The sequence below is a fragment of the Gekko japonicus genome, unplaced genomic scaffold (genome assembly GCF_001447785.1).
Source record: "Gekko japonicus isolate JY-2015 unplaced genomic scaffold, Gekko_japonicus_V1.1 scaffold2219, whole genome shotgun sequence".
NCBI lineage: Eukaryota > Metazoa > Chordata > Lepidosauria > Squamata > Gekkonidae > Gekko > Gekko japonicus.
The window spans coordinates 119,376-144,045 of record NW_015160900.1 but is presented as its reverse complement, the minus strand read 5'-3'; the positions used below and the strand labels follow the sequence as shown (position 1 = coordinate 144,045).

The 24,670-nt window shown below is 48.1% G+C and overlaps 1 protein-coding gene across 1 annotated transcript in view; it reads left to right on the top strand.

Annotated features, from left to right (window-relative positions):
- TNRC18 (trinucleotide repeat containing 18) overlaps window positions 1–24,670 on the top strand; it is a 146,926-nt gene that overhangs the window by 99,844 nt on the left and 22,412 nt on the right. Inside the window, 4 exon segments of the mRNA XM_015423877.1 lie at window positions 231–509; window positions 13,197–13,424; window positions 22,702–23,126; window positions 24,071–24,097. Of these exon segments, the coding sequence (XP_015279363.1) occupies window positions 231–509; window positions 13,197–13,424; window positions 22,702–23,126; window positions 24,071–24,097 (959 nt within the window).

The following is a 24,670-nucleotide window of genomic DNA, read 5'->3' as shown; positions in this document are numbered from 1 at the left end:
CTTCTTCTTCTTCTTCTTCTTCTTCTTCTTCTTCTTCTTCTTCTTCTTCTTCTTCTTCTTCTTCTTCTTCTTCTTCTTCTTCTTCTTCTTCTAACAAATGTTTCCCCAGTACCATCCTTGAGTTGTTTTACGGTAACTGTTGAGACAGATGTCAGCAGCGTAATTTGCCAACTTAACCATTTAACAAGAAACCTCTCCCTCCCTGCCCCAAAACTTTACGTTGACTGCAGATACAGACTCAGAGGAAGACGATGAATCCCTGAAGGATGAATGGCCTTTCCAGACCTCGTCCAGCTCCCGGATGAGGCCCCCCAGTCTATACAGTGCAGTGGGCCAAAAGACCAGCAGGATCTCCGGGGGCTTCAAGTCCTCCAAGAAGGGCCTACCTGCTGCTAGGACTCTCAAATCTAAACTGGCTGCAAGCCGGAAGCAGCAGTTTTGTGTGGTGCCCAGAGAGGCCGAACCCGGATCTTCCTTCAGTGATTCCTCGGAGGACTCGTTTGATCAAGGTTATAACAGATTATAAGGTTATAACTAGATTACAAGGTTATAACTAGATTAATAACACAGAGCAAATATCAAATAAGCGTCCATGTTTCGAGTGAATGAGAGTGTGGGAAGGGGCGGAAGGGAGATGGTTCTGTGGTCCGCCATCTTGGATAGCACTGTGATCGGCCATTTTGGGTGACGATCGTTTTTTAAAAAAATCTTTTGGCTAGTATGGCCCACTTGATCAGTATACTTTTTATATGAACAAAGAATCTGCTTGTGTCACTAATGCTTATTATTTTATTACTCGACGACTCGTCTTAGAGCTGTCAAATCAACCGGGGGGTTTAGCCTCCGCCTTAACCTCCTTTTTCTATCCCCCATCTCCTCGTCCTCAACTTTTTTACCCCGACCCTTCATCTCCTGTTGCTATCACTGTTGCTGTTATGTGGCTTTATTATTATTATTATTATTATTATTATTCTCATTTTAATTTAATTTTTGGCATGTGTAGAGACTCGGGAGGACGTTTGTAAAACTAGACTACGTGTTTTGTGGGCGCGGTCCGCGGTCCCCCCCCCCTCCCCGTGATGTTTGTATTGCAATTTGGTACCAAGCTTTGTATTAAAAGTATCCAGTCTGTTTTTAACTAAACCCGTCTGCCTTGTCTCTCTTCCTGTGTCTCTCACTAGGTGATATAGCTTGACGCTTCACTCCATTCCGCTGTTCCTTCATCACTCCCAAAGAATGTTAGCAAAAAGGACTTAACCCCAATTGCGATGTCTTTCTCTATTATTCAAATATCCCTGGCTTGCAATTCACTTAAGGTGGCTTTTATTTTTGCAGGAGGGGGGGTGGGGAAGCAAATCTATGCATTCATTTCTCCTTTTCTTTGAAAGGAAACAAAGTTCGTTCGCATTGCTCACAGGTGTTATTCAAACGTGGGCTTGGGTTTTTTGTTTTTTTCATTTTTCTTTAAAAACGTTTGCAGCTTTTCCTCCACAAATATATATTTTGGAAAAGAGACGGGAAAATCAATGAGCTTGCTGACTTTTTTCTTCCTCTTACATCATGGCTGAAGTCTAAAATGAAAACAGGTTTTCGTTGTCAGATCTAATTGCGGGAGGGGGTGTCTAATCAGTTTAAAGAATTCAAGACGCTTCCCTCCTCCCTTTATTCCGCATTTAAGTTTTAAAGTCAAGTGGAGTGTGAATTTTTCAAATTGGGCACCAGCTAGGGTTGACTGGGGGCCCCCTTCTATTACAACTGGTGGTGGCTGGAGGCCCCCTTCTATTACAACTGATCAATTCACTGGGAGAAAATGGCCGGTTTGGAAGGTGGACTCTATGGCGTTATACCCTATTGAAGTCCCTCCCCTTCCCAAGCCGCGCCCTACTCAGGCTCCACCCCCCAAAAAAATTTCCAGGTATTTCCCAACCTGGAGCTGGCAACCCTCGCACTGACTGTGTAATGGTAATGAATTTCCTCACTAAATAGGAAAGCAGTGCAGGGGGGCATTTAAAAACATCTGCTTTTTTGTGAGCTTTCCTCTCTCTTGGAGAAGGGGGGGAAAGAGAGAGAAAGAGAGGTGTATGTAGTGTATCTAGACCACGAGGAATCCCCCCCCTGTTTTAGAGTTGACTCATTAAACAATGAGAGAGAGAGAGAGAGATGGTTTGAATGAGCCCTCCAACTTGGAAACTTATCTCCCCGTAAAAACACGGCTTGTCTGAACTGTAAGCTGAGGAAGAGGAATGGGAACGGGAGCATTGAACAGTTATTCGTCAGTCCAAGGTTTCTTAGGAAACCCCTTGTGGTCATAGAAGGCCGCTGTGAGACGCTGAATCTTTCTGGCCTCGTTCTGCTGACTCCTTTTCTTCCCCGAGTTCGCTCACTTTTGGTCATCGAAAACAGAGAGCAATAGCTATAAAAAAATAGGGTTGTTTAAAAAAAAAAAAAGTTCTGAAATAATGTCATGAAAGGATATTCCAAGGAAATTTGTCAGTCCAGGGAGCTTGTCTCCTCCTCCCTATATTTATTTTTAGACGTTTCCCCTTTTTAGATTATTTTGTTGCTAACCAATGTTTTGCCCTTGACTATCAAAGAGAAAATTTCCCCTCCCCGTCCGTCTTTTCCCAAGATAGGGTTTTAGGGAACAGGTGTAGAGAAGAAACAAATTTTCAGATATTCTTCATTATTCTGTAGCGAGAACAGAGAAAAAGAAATGTCCAGGATGGGGGTGGGAAGGGAGGAAATCTTGGCGGGTGGCAGCGAAGGTTTTTTTTTAAAAAAAACAACGAATTTTTATGAATGCCGTATTCTATTTGTCTTGTTTTAAGGGATATTTGGGTAATAGCATATCTGATGGCTTTCCCTGATTTACTAAAACCGTTAATAACCTCAGCTTTTCTAGCGTGCTTGCTTTCTCCTTGCAGCTGCTTGGCCACTCCCTTCACCCCTGACCCCTACCCATGATGCTCTGAGTGTGTATCGGCCCCTTCCATTTGTTCTCGCGCTCCACTAAAGAAGCAAAGCGATTGGCTTTTGGAGTAGGGCAGACACAGCTCAGCGAAGGGTCCCCTATTATGTAGGTAGGCAAAAGTTATCTCCTCTTTTTTTTTCTTTTATAAGCACTGTTTCGAAAACAAACGAAACCCTCAGCGGTTTTGCGGTCTCCCGTTGACTCCGCCCTATTCAATAAACGACATTGAATTATTATTATTTTTTCTCCTGGGTTTTTCTTCCCTGAAGAAAAAGAATGTTGGTTTGTCCATTCTGACTGATCTTGCTTTTTAAAGAAACAATGGCTGAGGACTCCAGAAAATGCTTGAAAATTTCCTTTAAGGCTCACGTTCTCCATCCAAGCAAACTGGCCGTGGAAATCGTTTTGAGGAGGAAAGAAATAGCCACGGATTGGAAAGACAACCTATGGCTTTCCCCGAAGGCCTCATTTGTCTTCCTCGAAGAGTGTTTGTGATTCCTTATCCAGCACAAATTTCAAGTGACAATCTTTCAGGCAGGAAATCAGGCGACACTTTGATGCTGTGAAAATTTGAATGTCATTTTTTCTTTAGATGACCTTTAAGGAACAAATGAATTAAGCTATTTACATCCTGGCTTCCAACCTGAAGGTTTCTCATAAGATAATGTGGCTGCTGGAGAGAAACCCAAAGAGCAGAACTTTTGGGCTTAGACTGGAGAAATCCTGCACAGTAACTGAGCACTTTCAGGAATTTTGCAGCCGCCACTGAAATTAACCACTCGGGTATTAGACAGTTCCCATAGTTGCAGTGGGGATCAAAAGCAGCACTTTTTCTCTGAAAAGAGACAATGCCGTATCATGTTGATTTTCTAGCACCTCCATGGAATAGGGAACAATTCACTTTCTGTTGCAATGTAGTTATATGAAGTATTCACCTGCCAGTAGCAGATACTTATGTGGAAATGAGGTCGCCAGGGAAGGGACCAAGGGTAGTTCTAGGGATTGCCAGAAACTATGGTTTTACCGCCTCATGTACTTAGTGCATAGTCTTACCAGATGTGACAAAGGGTAGCTCTAGGAATTGCCAGAAACTCTATGGTTTTACCAAAGAGTTTCTGGTGATTCTTGGAGCTATCCTTTGTCCCATCTGATAAGACCTTGTGCTAAGTATACGAGGCTGCATTAAAAACAACAACCCTCCGCTGCTGTTCTAAGTGGCGGTGGGCATGGGATCTAGGGGGCAGGGCATCTCCTGCCCCCTGGCATGGAAAAGGGCTGGGGAAATACATTCCTCAATGACCCAAGACTCAGGGCAAGTTATGCTAATGTTAAGGAAGGGGTAGGTGACTGAGAACTAGTACAGGACATATTAACGAAGGTTGGCATTTTCAGTAGAAGCCACATTTGAAAAACATCTTAGTCAAACGCCACGTATAGACTTCCGAAGGACATTAAAAAAAACAATTACCAAAAAAAAATCTGTTTCTGGAGTCAACAGCGTAAAACACAGTTGTTTTTTTTAAAAATATGGAGGTTTATGCCTTTTGGGGCCTGAAAAACAAAACCTTGAAATCGGCGGTACTCGGTTGGCCGATCTAAGCCGCGTGCAGAGGACCCAATAGCTGTCTAAAGTCTGCCTGCACTGAGCCAGCTTTGTGTGCTGTAGGTCTGCTTGGCAAAATGATGATATTGTGCTTTGTTTGCTATAATATATAATATATATATTATATACGTGTGGGCCATTGGGTTGGGCTGTGGCTCAGGGGAAGACCCTCTGCTTGGTGTACAGGAAGTCCCTGGTTCAATCCCCAGTGTCTCCAGTTTTTTCCCCAATTTTATTTTTATTTTATTTTATACGATTACAGTACACTGTTCCCTCTAAGCTGAGTTAGTGTGAGCTAGCTCACAGTTTTTTAGCTTCCGGCTCACACATTCTTGTCTCGGCTCAGGAAGGAGGGCTCCAGAGCAAACTAATTTATGCAGTAGCCAAATCGCTCGCTCACAACTTTAATGCCAGGAGCTCACAAAGTAGAATTTCTGCTCACAAGACTCCACAGTTTAGAGGGAACATTAATATCAACAGACAATAAAAATATTGATACAGTAACAGCAAAGAAGATGAAGTTAACTTTCCAAGCAGTATCTTATTAACAAACAACTTAACAACAATAACTGTATCAAACTTATAGATACCATCCAAATTGAAGGTTAAATAACGACAACAACCTAATGAAACATGTATAGTGACAACCAAGGCATTTGTCCAAGGATTACATGGTCTGAGCATCATAAACCTGTTTTGTTTAGCTAGCAAAACCTTCCATTTGTTCATCGGACTGTGAGTATTTTTGATTAGACTATGTTGGGCGGACCATTCAGCAATTTTGTCATCAATCAGATATTCCCATAGTTTAATGTACCAATGATCTATAGAGGGGACAGTTAAAGGGTCCAGGCAGTCGGTGATGTGAAAGACCTCCGCCTGAGACCCTGTTGAGCCACTGCTAGTCTGAGTAGACGATACTTACCTTGCTGGACCAATAGTCTGATTCAGTATAAACCTTGGGTGTTCGTTGGGTTGTGTGCCAAGAGTTCTTGCTGGAATCTCGAGCCATTCCAGCTTTCTTTTAAAATTTAAAAAATAGTTTACCAGTCCTCATGGTTAGTCATGGTCACTTGACACATTTAATGAGAGAGAATCTTCAGAGATTTAGTAGATTGCTTAAGTATGCCAGAGCTCCAATGTTATGATGGGAAGTAACCCACGGAGCCTGCTCTGTCCTCGAGACTTTAACTGCGTAGCTAGCTAGCTATTCAATATTTAAAATACAAAGAAGTATGACTTTTTGTAAAGGAGCTGCGGTGGCTCAAGTGGTTAAGACGCTGAACTGCAGGCTGTAGAAGGTCAGTAGTTCAGCAGTTCGAGACCCGAGTGTGCTGCATGACGGAGTGAGCTCCCGTCTCCTGCCAACCTAGCAGTTCGAAAGCAAGAAATCGCGAGTAGATAAATAGGTACCACTTCGGTGGGAAGGTAACAGCGTTCCGTGCGCCTGGGTGTTTAGTCACGCCGGCCACATGACGACGGAAATGTCTTTGGACAGCGCTGGCTCTTCGGCTTGGAAACGGAGATGAGCACCGCAACCCTAGAGTCGGACTCGACTGGCTTTCGAGCAAGGGAAACCTTTACCTTTTTTACGACTTTTCGTACAAGTCAAGCTGTGATTAGAGTAATGCATTGCTGCCAATGTCCGTAGTTTTGTCCCGATCTGGTATGTCCGTTTCTATATCTCGGAAAGCATGTCTTCCCTAGCAAAGAGTTGCAGTGTTGTAAACAAGCCCGCCCCCAAACTGACTTGAGTTTGTTGCTTTTCAGCTTTGTTATTAGGTAAGGTTTCGGCATACACCCTCTGCCCGTAACCTTGGTCTGGGGTCCAGAGACCACACATGTTTCCCAAGTGTCCAGTGGCGCCTGAGAGCCAGTTTGGTGTTGTGGTCTGGGAGAACCGGGTTTGATTCCCCACTCCTCCACTTGCACCTGCTGGATGACCTTGGGCAAGCCATAGTTCTGGCACAAGGGCAGTTCTCAAGAGAACTCTCTCAGCCCCACCTACTACACAGGGTGTCTGTTGTGGGGAGGGGAAGAAAAAGGAGTTTGTAAGCTGCTCTCTCCTTTGGGTAGTGAAGGGCGGGGTATAAATCCAATCTCTTCTCTTCTTCTTCTTCTTCTTCTTCTTAAAGACAAAACTTGTGGCAGGGCATTTATTTATTTATGATTTCGTTTATCACTACGATTTATATCCCTCCCTCCCCGCAAGCGGGCTGAGGGCGAGTCACAACGATACGTTCCGTTACAGTCTAAAACGATGCAACGAATAAATAACAAATATTAAATTTAGCTCAGGAAGGGTGGCTCCAGAGCAAACTAATTTATGCAGCAGCCAAATGGCTCGCTCACAGCTTTGATGCCAGGGGCTCACAAAGTAAAAATTTTGCTCACAAGACTCCACAGCTTAGAGGGAGCATTGGCACTGACCTGGATAGACCAGGCCAGCCCGATCTCATCAGAACTTGGAAGCTTAGGGATTGCCCTGGTTAGTATTTGGATGGGAGACCACAAAGGAAGTCCAGGAACACTACACAGAGGCAGGCAATGGCAAACCACCTCTGAATGTCTCTTGGCTTGAAAAGCCTATGGGGTCGCTGCACGGTGGCTGTGACTTGAGGGCAAGAAACCCAAGGTCAGTTAGGGTTGCCAAACCCCCCCGTTTTGCCAGGGGTCCCCCATTTTTTGGGGGGGTTCTACCCGCCCCCAACACCCACAGCCACCCCTCTCCCTTCTCTCTTGAGAGAGAGGGGTGACTGCCTTTAAGTGCATGGAACCCACGTTTCCTCCCAAGCCCAATCTCCGCTTGAGATCAGACTTGCAAGGAAATGCCAGCTCCGTGCACTTAAAAGGGAAACGCTTGCTCTTTGCTCTTAAAGGGGAAACGCCGGCTCCGTGTACTTAAAAGGGAAATGCTGGCTCCTTTAAGTGCAGGAAACTGGCGTTTCTGGAGATCGGGGGGCGGGGGCGGGTGGGGGGGCAGCGGCAGACATCCTCAACGTTACGTCATCACGTCGGTGACGCCCCGCCCCCTCCAGGAACGTCCCTGAAGGTAAGAGGGTGTTTGTTTTTTTAGCAGGCATCAGGGACTGTGGTTAGAAGGGGGGGGGCGCCCTGGGACTCCCCAGTTCCCTCGGGGGATTTCTTTGATGAGCACAAAAAAAGCGGTATAACATAAAGGTAAGGGAGAGGTTGTCCATTTGAAATCGTTTCTGTCCTGCCCTTCTAGGAAGTAGCATGGCGATGCAAATTGTTCCCATTTTCTACTTCTTTTTAAGGATTAAGTCATGAGTTCTTGGTGTCCTCCTCCCCCCACCCCCGGTAAAAGACATTTCAATTGAGTAATCAATTAAAGCTCCCGGATGGGTCGATGGACTCTGTATAAGTTTCATGTGAGTCAAAATGAAACAGCTTGCTTAATCTTTGATTCGCTCTTGTAAGGGCACTTGCCACCCGGAGTAGTTGTAAATACTTGTGTTAAAAGCTATCTGTATTTTTAAGATCTGTCCGATTAATCGGGGGGCCCTTTTAAAACCTATTGGAACGTTTTTGAACACTTAAACCCACGAACCGTCTAAATTGTGCAGCCCAGCTAAGTGTTAATTTTAACAGTATGCTTTTAAAAATTGTATTAATTTCAGTTCCTTTATACATGGATCACGGAGTTGGAAGGGGCCATCCAGGGGCCATCTAGTCCACCCCCCTGCTCAGTGCAGGATCAGCCTAGAGCATCCCTGACGAGTGTTTGTCCAGCCGCTGTTTCAAGACCGCCAGGGAGGGGGAGCTCACCACCTCCCCTAGGCAGCTGATTCCACGGTTGCACAACTCTTGACTGTCAGAAAGTTTCTCCTAATATCCGGCCGGTACCTTCCCGCCCTTAATTTCAACCCATTCTTGCGAGTCCTCTCCTCTGCCGCCAACAGGAACAGCTCCCTGCCCTCCTCTAAGGGACAGCCCTTCGAATACTTAGAGAGAGTAATCATGTCTAGTGCTCCCTCTAAGCTGTGGAGTCTTGTGAGCAAAAACTCCACTTTATGAGCTACTGGCATTCAAGTTGTGAGCGAGCGATTTGGCTGCTGTATAAATTAGTGTGCTCTGGAGCCCTCCTTCCTGAGCGAAGACAGAAATCTGTGAGCCGGAGGCTAAGAAACCGTGAGCTGGCTCACACTAACTCAGCTTAGAGGGAACACTGATCATGTCCCCCCCCTCAACCTCCTCTTCTCCAGACTGAACATTCCCAAGTCCCTCAGCCTTTCCTCACAGGGCTTGGTCTCCCCTGCTTTCCTTCCCAGTAGGGACCCAAAGTGGCTTACGACATTCTTCCTTCCACATTTTATCCTCACAACAACCCTGTGAGGTAGGATAGGCGGAGAATATGTGACTGGCCCGAGCTTCCGCGTCAGAGCGGGCATTCAAACCTGGCTCTCCCAGATCCTGGGCTGACACTTAAGAACATAAAAACATAAGTGAAGCCGTGTTGGATCAGGCCCAGGGTCCATCCGGTCCAACACTGTGTCACACGGTGGCCAAAAACCAAAAACACTTTAACCTCTAAGCAGCACTGGGTGTATGCCTTGAATACAGATGGTTTCAGGTTCAGTCCCCAGCATATCTCAGGGATTCAGGTTTGGAAAGAAGGCATATTGAGTCCCTGGAAAGCCCTGGACTATCTGAGCCAATCATTTGGCTTGGTTTAAGGCTGTTTTATATTTAACAGCGTTCCGTGCGCCTTGGTGTTTAGTCATGCCGGCCACATGACCACGGAAACGTCTTCGGACAGCGCTGGCTCTTCGGCTTTGAAACGGAGATGAGCACCGCAACCCTAGAGTCGGATTTTACTGGCTTTCGATCAAGGGAACCTTTACCTTTACTATATTTAACAGCAACCTGCTTCTTGTTTAATCTGGGGACAGCCACCTAACAAAAACGATTTTTTTTAATGTAACTTCTGTGCAACCCCCAAGTATATCTATTACCCATTAGATTTCAACAGCGGACTTCCCAGAGTTTTTGATGGACGTGAGCAATGCTCCCTCTAAGCTGTGGAGTCTTTGTGAACAAAAATTCTACTTTGTGAGCTCCTGGCATTAAAGTTGTGAGCGAGCGGTTTGGCTGCTGCATAAATCAGTTTGCTCTTGAGCCCTCCTTCCGGAGCGAGGACAAAAATGTGTGAGCCGGAGGCTAAAAAACTGTGAGCTGGCTCACACTAACTCATCTGAGAGGGAACACTGGTCGTGAGTTTTGCTCCCTGATTGCTTCTGCTTTTTGAAGATTGGCTTCTCTGTTGGTGCAGTCTGACTGTAAGCAGTGACAGTGCAGGGGGGCGTGGGGAGATATTCCCAGATCAAATGTGGAATATTCTGCTCAGGGCAAATGAAGGGTGATAGTACTGAACAGGGTGGATAGGTGTAAAATGGATGGGGTGAAGAGAGTGAACTCGGGATCTGCGCTCTGAAACCCCTAAACTCTGCACTGATAAAAGTAGAATTCTGCAACTTGTCCTCAGAACATGCAAAGTAGTTTTTTAAGACAGAAGGAGTGTCCTCGAGCATGTGCAGAATGCCTTCCCTTCACCAATAAGAACCCACAGCCAAGCCCTATGGGGTTAGGGTGGGGTTGCCAGGTATTACCTGGCTGCTAGCAGGGGAGGGGCCATCCTTCTGGCATGCCCGGAGATGACATCGTCACGCTGGGCATGCCAAACAGGACGCTCTAGCATTTGGGCAAAATAAACTCTCTATGGTCACCATAGAGTTTTTGCCCAACTACCAGAGTGTCCCCTGTGCGATGTTGCCAATTGGGGGTGGGTGGCGGGTAAACCCCCACTTCGGAGGCCCGATTTCCGGCTCCGCGGAATCAGGCCCTGGGGGGAACTCCGCCCCCGAAGCGCCCCCCCGAAGCGCACCTCCGGTGACGCAACCACGTCGCTCACGTTGGGGCCGTGGCCCTGATCCTCGGAGGGAAAAACCCCTCCGACGATCGGGGCCATGCCCCCAACGTGAGCAACATAGCGCGTCACTTCCTGTGATGTGCTGGCGGCGCGCACGCTTTGCGCGCGCACAAACACATCCCGAAAGAGCTCCCGGAGCCCAGTGAGGCTCCTCCACAGCCAAGGTAAGTTTACTTGGCAACCCTAGCGATGTGCCTGGCACAATGATATCATCTCTGGGTGACATCATCACGCCAGGCACGATGGGGCTTTTCAGGGGTGGGGCTCCCCCCACCGGCCTGTTGGGTTAGGGAGCACAGATTCCATGTCTTATAGTGCGGCCTACAGGAATTTGCGAGTACCGGAATGTATAAGAATGTCTCAGGGACTATACCAAACAACATGGAATGCCTAGTTTCTTTGCTGTGTAGTAGGGCGAGGGAAACTGAGTCGCATTGTTATGTGTGTTACTCCTGTTCGTCTGTCACGATAGGACGCTTGGTATGTGTCATCGGCAGCAAAATCCTGTGATGGTTTGGAATTTGCAGTATGACGAATGTGAAAGATTACCAAGTGATTCCCCACCTCAGCTCAGAATCGTTTGCATTTTCCGAACTGAAGTGGATTAGCTCTAGCCAGGGCAAGGGGGAAGGTAGCAGCGCTACCTGGCAGGGTGTCCCCAGGGCCGTGAGTCCCCTATAGGTGGAAGGTTTGAATCCAACATGTAGTTTTATTTATTTATTTATTTATTTATTTAGGACATTTTTACCCCGCCCTCCCCGCAAGCGGGCCCAGGGCGGCTTACAGGGGGCAGAAGCCCAGCATAAAACCCACTAAAACAGTAAAATCACAATTGTAACAATAACAATAACAATAAATAACAATAAGGTGCCTCATTAGACAGATGGTCTTGCGTAGTTATCGTTTTGGTTTTTACCTTTAAAGCCCTACATGGTCTGGGACCAACATATCTCCGGGACCGTGTCTCCTGGTATGTCCCCCAATCTCCTGGAGGTCCCCGGCCTGAAAAGTATTCAGCCTCAACCCGGGTCAAAGCCTTCTCGGCTCTGGTCCCGGCCTGGTGGGAAACCCTTCCAGAAGAGATCCGGACCCCGCGGAATCTGATGCAGTTCCACAGGGCCCGCAAGACAGAAATGTTTTGCCAGGCCTACAGTTGAGTTAGCGAAGTTCCATCTGAATTGGCCTCCCCTAGTCCCTCTCCGCCATCTCCGCCTGTCATTTTACCGACTTTTCCAGCGACCCACAGGCTGTACAACCTCACTTTGGATAAATGATGTTATTCCGTGCCTTACATCGCCGTCTGATTTTATCTTAATTTATTGTTGTGTGATAATTGTTTTTAACAACTAATAGATGGTCATCGTTTTTAACACTGTTGTTACCCACCCTGAGCCTTGCTGCTCAGGAGAGGGCGGGCTATAAGCCCAACAAAATAAATTTAGGTAGGTGAAGATCTTGCCCGAATTGGCTTTCCTGAGTTGACGTGGAACTGAAATTTTGACAGCAAGGGAGTCAAAGTTTGCAAAGAGAGAAATGTGGGTTAGGGCCTGTCTGCCAACAACCTTTTCTAAAATGATGTAAAGGAGTCTCTCTAAACTAGGGATTCCGGGTCTCTATGCCACTAAATCTTCCTCTGGCGGAGACGAACTTCCTCCGAAAGAGGCAGAAGGAGTCTATCACTACACAGGCTGTTGCCCAGGAGACCCCAGCTTTGCCTGGAAATTTGTTGACACAGTTTGGTCTCATTGATTGGGTACCATCAATATAAGGTTTGTGGGGGTCACCTCCCACCCTTTAGCAAAGCTGCATGCTGAATAGCAAACACATGACAGTAGGCGAGCAGTTGTGAGGTCCCTACATTGTAATTAGGAATCTACCTTGCGTGCTAAAAGAATTTTAGACAGTCCACATTCTATTACACGGGAAACTGGAATTTTGCATCAAGATAATTCTATACAAGTTTTCAGCTGTGTTGTGATCCACTGGCAATTGTGCAAAGCCCCCCCTGTGGTTTCAGAGACGTTATCCTCGGTCATCGCCCGCACGGTTTCTCTGCCCGTCTTAGCAGCCATGAGGACTAGCCACTCGTTTTAAAATAAATAAATAACACCAACCTTTTCAGGAGGCTGAATCCTATGGTCAGTACCTTACAGAGTATGTACGTGGTAACAGAGACTGTACACAGCCCTGTTTATATATATCTGTCTGTGTTTGAGTGACTTAAGGCTTGTCTAATCCATTTTAAGAGAACAAGGGGATGCTTTGTAGATGTGTGGAGCCGAACAGCAATTGTACACAGGTTGGGTTTTCTCTGTACTGTTTGAGCATTTTGGGGGTATGATGGTATGTAACCTGGTTCTTTTGTCCCCGGTAGGGGTTTCCTTGACTCCTGCTCTGCTCTTTCCTTGCGAACCTTTACTCTTTTTGCGAGAACCGAGAAGGTCGGCCCCTTTGCGAACCTTTACTCTTTTCGCGAGAACCGAATATTCTGGAAGGCCGGGCCCCTTGTGAACCTTTAGTCTTTTCGCGAGAACCGAATACTCCAGAAAGCCGGGCCTCCACACATCACATTGTGTTTACGAAGAGGTTGCCTGCTGTAGAGCTTGAAGAACAGATAATTGAAACGCCACTGGAGTTGTAACAGGGTCTCTCTTCTATCTCCCACATAACAGATTCTACCTCAGAAGAGGAGGAGGAGGAGGAAGAGGAAGCGCAAGATTATAGGCTGGGTGGGAGCGAGAGGCTTTCGCCCCCTGCTTTGGATGAGAGCGGTCTGGGTCTACTCGCAAGATTCGCCGCCAGCGCTATGCCAAGCCCCATCATCCCGCCTTCTCTCTCCATCGTTCAGCTGGAAGCAAAGCAGAAGGCCAAGAAGAAGGAAGAACGGCAGAGTTTGATGGGTAAGTTTGCCGTAGCTCACATTCTTTTCCTGCGCAGAAGTTTCCAGGTTCAATCTTTGGCCTCTCCCTGTTTTGAAATACCTCTGGTGGCAGAGCTGGAAATGACCTTTGTCTGAGATTTTGGGAAGCAGCTATCGACTTGTGGGGTAGTCCCGGGGTCAGTGTGAAGTACCTGTGGTGTAGTGGTTGTGCATGGATTCCCCACTCCTCCACCTGCAGCTGCTGGATGACCTTGGGCTAGCCATAGTTCTGTCAGAGCTGTTTTTGAAAGAGCAGAGAGAGAGAGAGAGAGAGAGAGAGAGAGAGAGAGAGAGAGCGCTCTCTCAGCCCCACCTACCTCACAGGATGTCTGTTGTGGGGAGGGGAAGGGGATTATAAGCTGCCCTGAGACTCCTTCGGGTAGTAAAGGGCGGGGTATAAATCCAATCTTTTCTTCTTCGTTGTTCGTTTGTCTATCCTGATTTAGGTCCCGCATACTGGTTGCCATGGCTTCCCACAGGGAACTATGGGAATACTCAGGTGTCATGATAAACCCACGGTGGTCTCACATGGAGTCCTGATACAGATCGTCCAGTGAACTGGGGTTGGTTTCTTGGCACCGGAGTAGGATTTCAAAGAAGGGTTGGTACCTGGTTTGTGAATCTCAGGTGTCTGTAGCTTGTTGCGGCATCTCAATCCACAAACCCAGTTTGCAGCAAATATCTTGCAGCCACCTGGCCACAGAGGGGACTGTACAAAGAGAGCCCTGTCGCTGCTGGGGTGCAGGCAAGAACTAGATGAAACTGAAAGTTTTGCCCCCCAAATTGGGATTTGTGACATGCAGAGGTCATTTCGGGGGGGAACGTGGGGGATCGCAGTTCCCCCGGGTGAGGTACGGGGGCGGGGCACATGACGAAGCCCCGCCCCCTGCTTCCGGCCCTCATTCAGCCAGGAGGAGGCAGGAGAAGAGGGAGGGTAAGTTGCTTCCTCCCCGCCTCTCCCCACCCCTGCCTGCCTGGGGCCAGGGAGGGCCTTCACGGGGCTTCCTTGCACTCCCACCGGCCTTGCAGGTCCACCGCCGGGCTCCTCATGGGGCTCGGCAGTGGAGCTGCAAGGCCAGCACCGACGGCCGGGACCGTTGGGGGCAAGGTGTGTGGCCTTATGACACATTTCCGGTGATGTCAGGAGGTGTGGCCTTATGACACACTTCCGGTGATGTCAGGGGGTGTGGCATATGCTAATGAGTTATGCTAATGAGTTCCCCTAGCTCTTTTTCTACGAAATGACCCCTGGTGACATGGGACTGGGCCAAGGATTCTTGACACCCCTAGGCGAATGATTTCACCTCCACCCCCACACCTCAGGGAAACTGCCTTATGGTGTAGTGGTTAGGAGCCAGTTTGGTGTAGTAGTTAGGAGTGCAGACTCTAATCTGGGAGAACCTGGTTTGATTCCCCACTCCTCCACGTGCAGCTGCTGGTGTGACCTTGGGTCAATCACAAGTTCTCTCAGCCCTGCCTACCTAACAGGGTGTCTGTTGTGGGGAGGGGAAGGAGATTGTAAGCCGTTCTCAGACTCCTTTGGTAGTGAAGGGCAGGGTATAAATTCAATCTCTTCTCTCTTCTTCTCTCCTCCTCCTCCTCCTCCTCCTCCTCCTCTTCTTCCCTCTGCATCGTAGGAAAACTGCCACCACCATCTGTGGGCAGGGTGGCCCCGGGGATGGTTTGGGCCCCTCTCCACCTCTGGCTCCCTAGACAATTGTCTAGGCACGCCTAACGGACAGGCAAGCCCTGTTGTGCCTCCAGACAACCAGAGTTTGTTGCACAAACCGTGGTGATGGTCTATTTATTTTTTTTACAGTGTCTGGGTCAAAGTCACGAGAGGAATTCTGGAACAGGGATCAGGATCGGGCCAAAGGCGTGGGAGTGCAGTCTTCTCTAGCCCCGTTTCTCCAGCTGTCTCTGGCTCCCCTCCCCCTACCCTCCCCCCCCCAACCCTTTCCCCATGAATAATTGAAATTTTGCTTTTTTAATTCCCTCGTGTGCCGCGGGCTGCAGAAGTAGCCCCAGGGCAACATTTTTCTCAGTCAGGCAGCTCTGTAAAAAAAGCTCCATTTATAAACCCTTTATTAATATGTATTAAATGATAATGGGATTTATAGCGGGCTTCAGAATAGAAAATGATGTCTTCCGTGGGAGACGGGCTTATTTTTAGCCAGCCGTATCTCCATGCTGTATCCCGGGCCTCGGCCAGTCTGTTCCGGCACCTTCCTGCCCCTCCCCTTTGCCCCATTGCAAAGGGATGAAATCTACTTGGCTTGTTTGGGCCCTTTATAATAGTATTACCCACAAATTTAATAGCTGTGTGACATATCCCCTCCCCCCTAACTTTAAAAACGTAGGAATCCTTCATCCAAAAGAAGGGTTTACTTGTAGAGCATGTGAAACAGGAAGAATTTCCCATCTCCTGCATGAGTTCTGCGTTTGCCTCCTGAGTGGGATGGAGAGAAGGTCTAGGACTGTGATTCACACAGAGGCTTGACAGAAAACCTCCCCTGATAATGCAGTAGCTCTTCTACAGCATGAGTGGCTCGATCATTCGGTTGTACCCGGTGCAGAGATGCAGTATAATTATTCGTTTCCAGGAGAGGTGGGTTGAAAGGAGGCCAGGTGACTGAGCAGTAAATCACATAGAGATGCAACGGGCAGCCTCCCTGCCCCACGGGTGCTGTGTGCTAAGAGAAGCCTTTAATTTATGTCTTGTGCAACCCTGGCGCGCCCTGCCCTGCTGTCTGGGAATGTGCGCATTAATTAGAAGGACAGCCTGTGCTATAATTACAGCCACATCTTCACCTCCTGCTCATGTTGGTGGCTGGATCCCACAGTGTCCCAGTAACCTTTGAGCGATTGCCTTGTGTGAGGTCGCTAAGGTCACATGGCGCCGCCGGCCTTGGCACTGGCAGCCCAGATTTGGAGGGGCACGTTGACACCCACAGAACCCCAGCGGCGCTGTGGTGGCATGCATCCCAAGCGGAGCGGCGTTGGGGGAGAGGCGGTTGTGTTCGGGCAGAAAGCCAACGGGAAGCAGAAAAGAATCAAGAAGGTGTCGCCCTGTGGCTAGAGTTGGATGGGAATCCAACTGGCTTAGCCTTCCCCCACGAAGGGGGTAGAGTTCATGTTTGCATACCCTTTGCGCCCCTTTCCGCCTTAATCAGACAGTTACATATTACTCCTCCCCTGAGATTTCACGTCACCTTTTAGTTGTATAGCTGGTTATATTCATTACGTATTTTATGGTATTGACTCAGAGGACTTCGCCGTATCAGTCTGTCGCTGCAAAAATAGCAAAAAGACCAGTAGCGCTTTTAAGGCTTAACAAACTTTATTGTAGCATCAGCTTTCGAGAAACACGGCTCTCTTCATCAGATGCATGGATAGCCAGTTTGGTGTAGTGGTTAAGTGTGCGGACTCTAATCTGGGAGAACTGGGTTTGATCCCCCACTCCTCCACTTGCACCTGCTGATGTGACCTTGGGTCAGTCACAAGCTCTGGCACAGCTGTTGCTGAAAGAGCAGTTTGTGTGAGAGTTCTCTCAGCCCCACCCACCTCACAGGGTGTCTGTTGTGGGGAGGGGAAGGGAGAGGAGTTTGTAAGCCGCTCTGAGACTCCAAGTGAAGGGCAGGGTATAAATCCAATCTCTTCTTCTTCTTCTTCTGGAGGGTACGAAGAAACTGGCCAGATTGGGCATTCTACATTATTCATGATTTCTGCAACTGCTCTGCATTTACTTGGCACTTTCTGTATCCTCTCCCCCCTCCCCATACCACCTATATATCTCTGGCCAGTTTCTTCATATGGGGAGAGGTGATCCCAAAGATATGCAGGCATGGGGGTTTGAAGGTTAACATGAGAACCTTGAACTGGATCCGGTACTCTATTGGTAGCCAGTGCAATTGCTGCAGCACTGGCTGAATGCAAGTCTGCACAGGTGTCACCATCGGTAGAAGGGGATAGACGGTAGAATCCTTAAGCTTCTTCGAGCAAGGGATTGTCCTGAGCCGTCTTTGGTTCAGATCTGACTTCCTTTGAAACTGCGGTTTAATCAAAGTGACTCTGGTTTGTTTTGTGGTTGTCTGAGTGCGAGCCTCTCCACTTGTATCTGTTAATTGGGCTCCGTGGAACAGGGAAATGAAGTTGGCTTATTAACCACGGATTATGCCTGAATGCAGATATCTACCTTTAATCCTGGCTTCTTCTTTAGCAACGCCTTCTCCGGCTAGAGAGTGAAGGAAATGAAACTAGCGTTTGTCAAGATGAACTAGGATTTCACAAAACTAATCATGGTGTAATGTCCTCCTTTGGCTTTGGGTTTTGGGTTCCCAGGTTAGAGTCCTCCGGCACCTGTTCTCAGGACCATTCAGCAGGGACAAGCTGGCTCAAAACACCGGCCATTTATTTGCAAGGAGACAACGCCAACAACCGACGACTTCAGCTAACTTACAAAAACTGGAAACTGAAACAAGAGCTCCACCCAATAGCACCAAACTAAATCGCACAGATATTGGGGGAGCGGGGAGCAGACTGTTCCATTACATATATACACTTATACAATAAATATACCCAGAGTTTTTTTTGTAGAAAAAGCCCAGCAGGAGCTCATTAGCATATTAGGCCACACCCCTGACAGCATAGCTCATTAGCATATTAGGCCACACCCCCATGTTACCAGAAGTGTGGTCATCCAGCCACACCCACCTTTTGCTTCTTATTCTCTTTACCTTGTTTGTTGTCAAAACCCAGGGCTTTTTGCATGTTAGGCCACACACCCCTAATTGTAGCCAATCCGAATGAGTTTCTGCTATTGGGTGTGGCCTATTATGCTAATGAGTTCCTGCTGGGCGTGGCCAACTTGGGAGCCAGATGGAACGCCGTTCCTGCCCCAAAATAGCCCTGAATATACCACACATGGTTGAAATAAACCAGGGTTGCATGTCAGGTTAGAGCCAAGCCATTACGGTTGCTCTCCTGCAAGCGTATAACTGTGCTAAGGTGTTTGTGCGCATTCTGCAGTGGTGCGAACATTGGTTTTATGTGCGTATAGAAATACAAGAGGTCGTGCCTGAAGGCTGGGATATCCACTTGATACGTCTGTAATACGACAGAGAAATAGATTCACCTGAAATCGATGTGTACCCAATTTGGTGTTGGATTGTGTCCATTGGGTGTAACTAGGAGAGGGTTAGGGTAACTAGGTGCTCTGACCTGGATGACGCAGGCTACCCCAGTCTCGTCAGATCTCAGAAGCTAAGAAGGGTTGGCCCTGGTTAGTACTTGGATCGGTGACCAGCAAGGAAGTCCAGGGTTGGAACGCAGAGGCGGGCGATGGCAAACCACCTCCGAGAACCCTACGGGGTTGCCATAAGTCAGCGGTGACTTGACAGCCAAAAAGAGAGAGGGTGTGCATGTTAGAGCTGTGTCGCTTTCTCAGTTTTGCCTAACTTCCGGAGAGGATACAGAAGTGTTGTCTGGGGCACAGAATACAGCTTGGTAAAATCTCAGCTCCCGTTTCAAAACTGTCGGCTGCCTAAAGAGCTGGACGACGAGGTGGTTGCCTGCGAAAGCTTTCTAGTGTCTTGAGATCGGAGTTTCCTACTTCTCCCTGTCCCGTGGCCTGACCAGAATAAATTATGCAAATATATGCAAATTTGCCTAAGATATACCGCTGGAAGAATTCTGAACTCTTGGTGCAGGAGTTTTAGATATGTTGACCTGGAATTTTTATTTTAGCTGAACCGTTGATGAACGGCATGTTTTTCTTTTATACCTCTAATTTCTTTGTTCAGGCATCCTTTACAAAGATGTAAAATAAGCATTTTTAAGGCAAGCGAAAGAAAGCCAGATGTGGGTTAGTTCTGTCAATTCTGGGGTTTTGGCAGCCTAGTTCTGGATGAGTTCTGTTGATTCCTAGCAGGAGGGACACAGGTTGGGTCATGGACGAGTTGGGTGTTGTGTCATTTCGGTTCCAAAACTGCCGTGACTGGATCACTCAGGGACATTGCTGGCGTGGATTAGAGCGTCTCTGTGGATTATGTCTTATTTATTTTGCTCGGCTTGTATATTTTTAGCAGGGCTTCCAGAGTGGTTTGCAAACTATAAATCATAAAAGCCTCTTATTGAAAATATTAAGAATCCCAAAAACCCTCACCGGAAATTCAATCTTTGGCAGGGAGGGTGGGGCAAAAATTGAACGAATAAATAAATAATCAAGACCGTGAAGCCAAACCTCAATGGCAGGGGGTAGTAAAATCCCTTTTGCCAGCTCGTCCCAGTACGTTTTATTGGATGGGCCTGTGTTACAGCAGGAGCACCCCTCAAAAGACAGGCATGAGGGGGTTTTCTGAGGAAAGTCCCTACGGATGGGAACGAGAACTGCAAGTCTGAACGATTCCGTGGCCCATTTTGTGAACAGGAAGACAGCATTGTGGGAATTTCCACTGCTTTTGGAGTGTCACAGCTTAACTCAGTGACAAGGGGCTTCCCTTTACCTCGGTGTGGAAAATGGAGGTGTTGGGTGTCAGTTGAGGCTGAGAAAGGGGGTAGGAGGACAGTTTGGCCAGAGAGGCAAGACAGTTTCCTAAGGTCTAGCCTGTTCACATATATCTGGACGTGACCGCCCCTCCTGCAGAGGCTTGGCGAAGGATGACCGAAACCTGAGGGGGATTCCTTGCCTCAGGCATTGGGGAGCTACAATTTGGCAGGTAGGATGCGTGCTCACCCCTCCATGTGCGAAATCCCAAAAGATGAGGTCCCTTTTCTGGCTTTTGGTACATCCCACAAGTGGTGAGGTCTGAGGAGGAAGGGGACAGGCCCTTTGGATGCTTCTTCTGGGGCCACCGATGTCTCTGTATATGCTACTTGAGGCAAGCATTCTATTTGTGTTTTAAGATTGACCTGACATCCAAACCTGTTTTAATGGGAGTGGCGAGAAACGCTATAAAGCATTAACCAAAAAGGCCAAGAGAGAAACACTGGCTAGAACCTGGTGACAGCCCCGTAGCTAGGGAATTCTTTGGGAGGGGGCCTTGGGGGGGCCCACCAGCTAATTAAATGGAAGTACAGTGCAGGTGGTAAGTTGGAGGACTTTGGGGGCAGCCCTGGAGGGAGGGGGCCCAGAAGAAACACAAGGGGGGCGGGCCCCATGGGCCCCATGTTAGCTACGGGCCTGCCTGGTGATAGCACAGAGGATGATTCCCCCCCCCCCAATTATCTAGGCTCTGGGTTCAGGATTTGCCACATTTATTTATTTATTTTCCACATTTGTATCCCGCCCTCCCCAGTGGGCTCAGGGCGGCTAACAAGGGCAAGGTGATTCGCCGTGCCATAATTAAAAACACATAAAACATCATTAAAACATCCGACGCTTAAAACAACGGTGCTCAATCAATTGCTGATCTCATACGTCCAAGATGGAATCAGCACAGTTCCAGGTGGTGCTCCCATTATATTTATGCCCAGTGGAAACGGCTTATTGGATCTTCCGTACATTGTCCAGGTTCTTCCTCAGGGCCTCGTCGGTGCATCCTTTAAGGCACCACGACGGTGGTGGAATTGTGGGGCGGCGGCGCTTACTCAAAAGCCTGGCGGAAGAGCTCCGTCTTGCAGGCCCTGCGGAACTGCATAAGGTCCCACATGCTTGCAATCCTCTTGTAAACAGTGTCTTTCTCAGAGACTCCTCAACAGAGGAACTTGAATGTGGGTCCAATCCTCCATCACTCATATCCAGTGCCTTAATTTCTGCGGTTGTGGGATAAGGGCTCCCTTTTCAGGTGCGGTTTTGGATGTGCTGAGTTGGTCTTGCGGGCCAATTGACACTTGTCTAGATCAGACCGCATCCCGGTTGAACCCCTTGTTTCGCTGATGTTTGGGGTGGGTGCTGTAAACATTTCTTAGAGGCAGGTGGGGGGCGATGATGGCCGGCCCAAGGCTATCCAGTGATTTATGACCACGGGTCTCTTTTCAGGTGCGGTTTTGGATGTGCTGAGTCGGGCCGATTGACACTTGTCTAGATTAGACCGCATCCCGGTTGAACCCCTTGTTTTGCTGATATTTGGGGTGGGTGCTGTCAACATTTCTTAGAGGCAGGTGGGAGGCGATGATGGCCGGCCCAAGGCCATCCACTGATTTATGACCACGGGTCTTCAAACGTTATAGTTAGCCAAAGTAGGCTAGTCCAGGGCTTTTTTTGTAGAAAAAACCCAGCAGGAACTCATTAGCATAATAGGCCACACCCAACAGCAGAAACTCATTAGCACATTAAGCCACACCCCTGACATCACAGCTCATTAGGCCACGCCCCATGTTACCACACTTACATTTTGCTTCTTAGTCTGTTTACTTTGCTGTCAAAACCCTGGGCTTTTTTTGTAGCAGGAATTCCTTTGCATGTTAGGCCACATACCCCTAATGTAGCCAATCCTAATGAGCTTCTGCTGTTGGGTGTGGCCTATTATGCTAATGAGTTCCTGCTGGGTGTGGCCAACTCAGGAGCCAGCCGGAACTCCGTTCCTGTGCGTTCCTGCCCAAAAATAGCCCTGGGCTAGTCCCAAACATAACCCCACCCATGATTCCCAATTCTAACCCAGCAGCAGTAAGAATCAAGGGAAAAGAGAACAAGAAGTGAGAAAAGCCAGAGAGAAGACGAAGGAGGAAAGGGGACGATAAGCATTGCTTGGGCTATACTGGTGGTTCTTAATCTGAACCTTTTGGGGACACATACACGTGAAGCTGCCTGATATCTAATCAGACCCTTTGTCTGTCAAAGTTAGCCCCATCTCCACTGACTGACAAAATCTCTCCAGGATCTCAGTTGCAGGTTTTCCACATCACCTACTACGGGACCCTTTTAATTGGTCATGCCAGGGATTGAACCTGGGACCTTCTGTGTGCAAAGCAGATGCTCTTTCCCCGAGCGGCCGCCCCTCCTCTCGCTCATGTCAACCGTTTGTCTTTTGTGCTCTCTTAACTCCTTTTCTCACACTTCAAGGCATTTGGTTAGCATTTACTGTAAACATCTCTGATAGCCCACAGGTAAAACGAGTCGAATTGATTTGAATTGACCGACTTAAGTGTTTAAAAAGAACAAAATGCTTGAGGAATTTCAAGGGTGGGGTTGTTGTTCTTCTGGTAGCCTCCAGGCACAGGGCTGGGCATACACAGTCCAGTGCGAGGACAGGCATCTATTGGGTCAGATCCAATCAAGATGGCACTTGGCTTGATTCAGTCTTTTCCTTTACGTTAAGGGACGGAGTTTGAGTACACAGATTCGGAAAGCGAGGTGAAGATCAGGAAGAAGTCTCCTTCTCAGTTGCTGCGTGGGAAAAAGGGAATGTTGGAGTCAGGCAACACCACACCCGTACAGTCCGCAAGTTCCACGGACTCCTCCTCCGGGGTGAGTTTGGACAAGACCAAGATGGCGTCCGAGAAGAGCCGGAAGCTGAAGAAGTTCAAGTCGCCCAAAGACCTGAGCTTTGAATTTGGGCTGGAGATGAGCGATGATGACCTCTGGAACCGGCGGCGAAGCGAGCGGATCTTCCTTCACGACGCCACCACGTCGTCAGCCGTACTGTCCTCCACCACGGCAAGCGGCTCAACACCTGGGCCCAAGGCCAGCCGCTGCGTGAAGGGGTCTCCCCTGAGTCCCAAGAAAGATGGGAGCAAAGGGAAAGTATCTTGTCAAGGTACGAGCCACTCCTACCGGGCGGGGGAGGCTTCGGGGAGGGACAGAGAACAGGTGGAATATTTACGGTGGATGCGAATCCTGTCTGCAATGTTCTGGGATCCACCAAAGGTAAGGCTTGGGTCCAGAATGCTCCTGGGGAGGGAGACGATCAGCTCCTAATTTCAGGCCAGGGCAGATTCCAGGACAGATCCTGCGCATGGGGGTGGGGGGACAGAATGTGGGAGTGGGGGAATCAGTGAAAATCGCTGTCCTCCCCTTCTTCTCAAAGAAGAAACGTCAGTAAAGAAAAACGGAAGTGAGGATCTGAGCTCCAGTGGCTTTGCATAACAGCCATTTCGTGCATGCTTTAATTTGGCTTCTCACAAGAGCCAGTTTGGCGTAGCGGTTAAGAGCAGCGGACTCTAATCTGGGAGAACCGGGTTCGATCCCCCCACTCCTCCACTTGAAGCCAGCTGGGTGACCTCGGGTCAGTCACAAGTTCTCTCAGCCCCCCCCCCCCCGGCAATCAAACTTAGTTCACCACAAAAATAGCTACAGTTTCAGGCTGCCAGATAATCTTTGGGTCCCCTGGCTCGACAACACCCCCACCGCCGTACAATAATTAATTAATTAATTAATTAATTGGCTTCTCACAGTCAAGTGTGTGTGTGTGTTTTAATTTGTAATTATTTTGTGCTAAACCTTTTATGTACAGAATCTATAAATCTGTGAATCACATTTTGAGCCATGTGACATTCTACTCTGTGATGGTTCCCTTGTGCTTCCATGCCCCGATTCTGCGTCCTTTGTCACCAATTAGTTAGTAAATATGTGTGGTCCTGCCTGTAAATCCATTCCGCCCCACACCCTGGCATCCACCCTTCCCACCCTTAGGGCTGTTTTCATACCTCCCCTGCTCCATAGCACCAAAGCCCAGTCTAGACATGTAGGAGAAGAAGCTGGTGGATCCCTGAAGTGCTAGACTGATCCCTGCTGTAGCACGCTGCTCCCCCATAGCAAATACACCGCAAGCAGAAATGTAGCAATTTAGGTAAAATAAGCGTCTCGCTTTTGTCCAGCTTGCAGCGTCCGTTTCTTTTTAATTATTATTATGACCCCCACATACAGTCAGAAGTGCATTTTGCCTCCTCCGATCCCGTTCGTTTTTTGGCATGCGCTGGGTGGGTGTCCACCATTCTGTCTGCGTCGATTGATCCGTGATGGCTGATTCAGGTGTACGAGCACCTTTCCCTCCCAACTCACTTTGCAAAGAATCTGAACGCCTTCAGGCCTCAGTGTTTCCTTGCTGAAACTGTGTCTTGCATTCTTTACTGGATCCTTGACCGTGAGCCAAGTTGGGAGTCCTTAACCTTTGCAGAACGTCATCTTTCCCCCCAACAATCAGCCACCCCCTGGAATTAATTAATTAATTAATTAATTAATTAATTAATGCCCCACATTCTCTCCTCACCGGGGACTTAGGGTGGCTTACAACGTTTAAAGAAATACAATATGCGATAAAAATAAATAAATGCAATAAATAGAGCAAT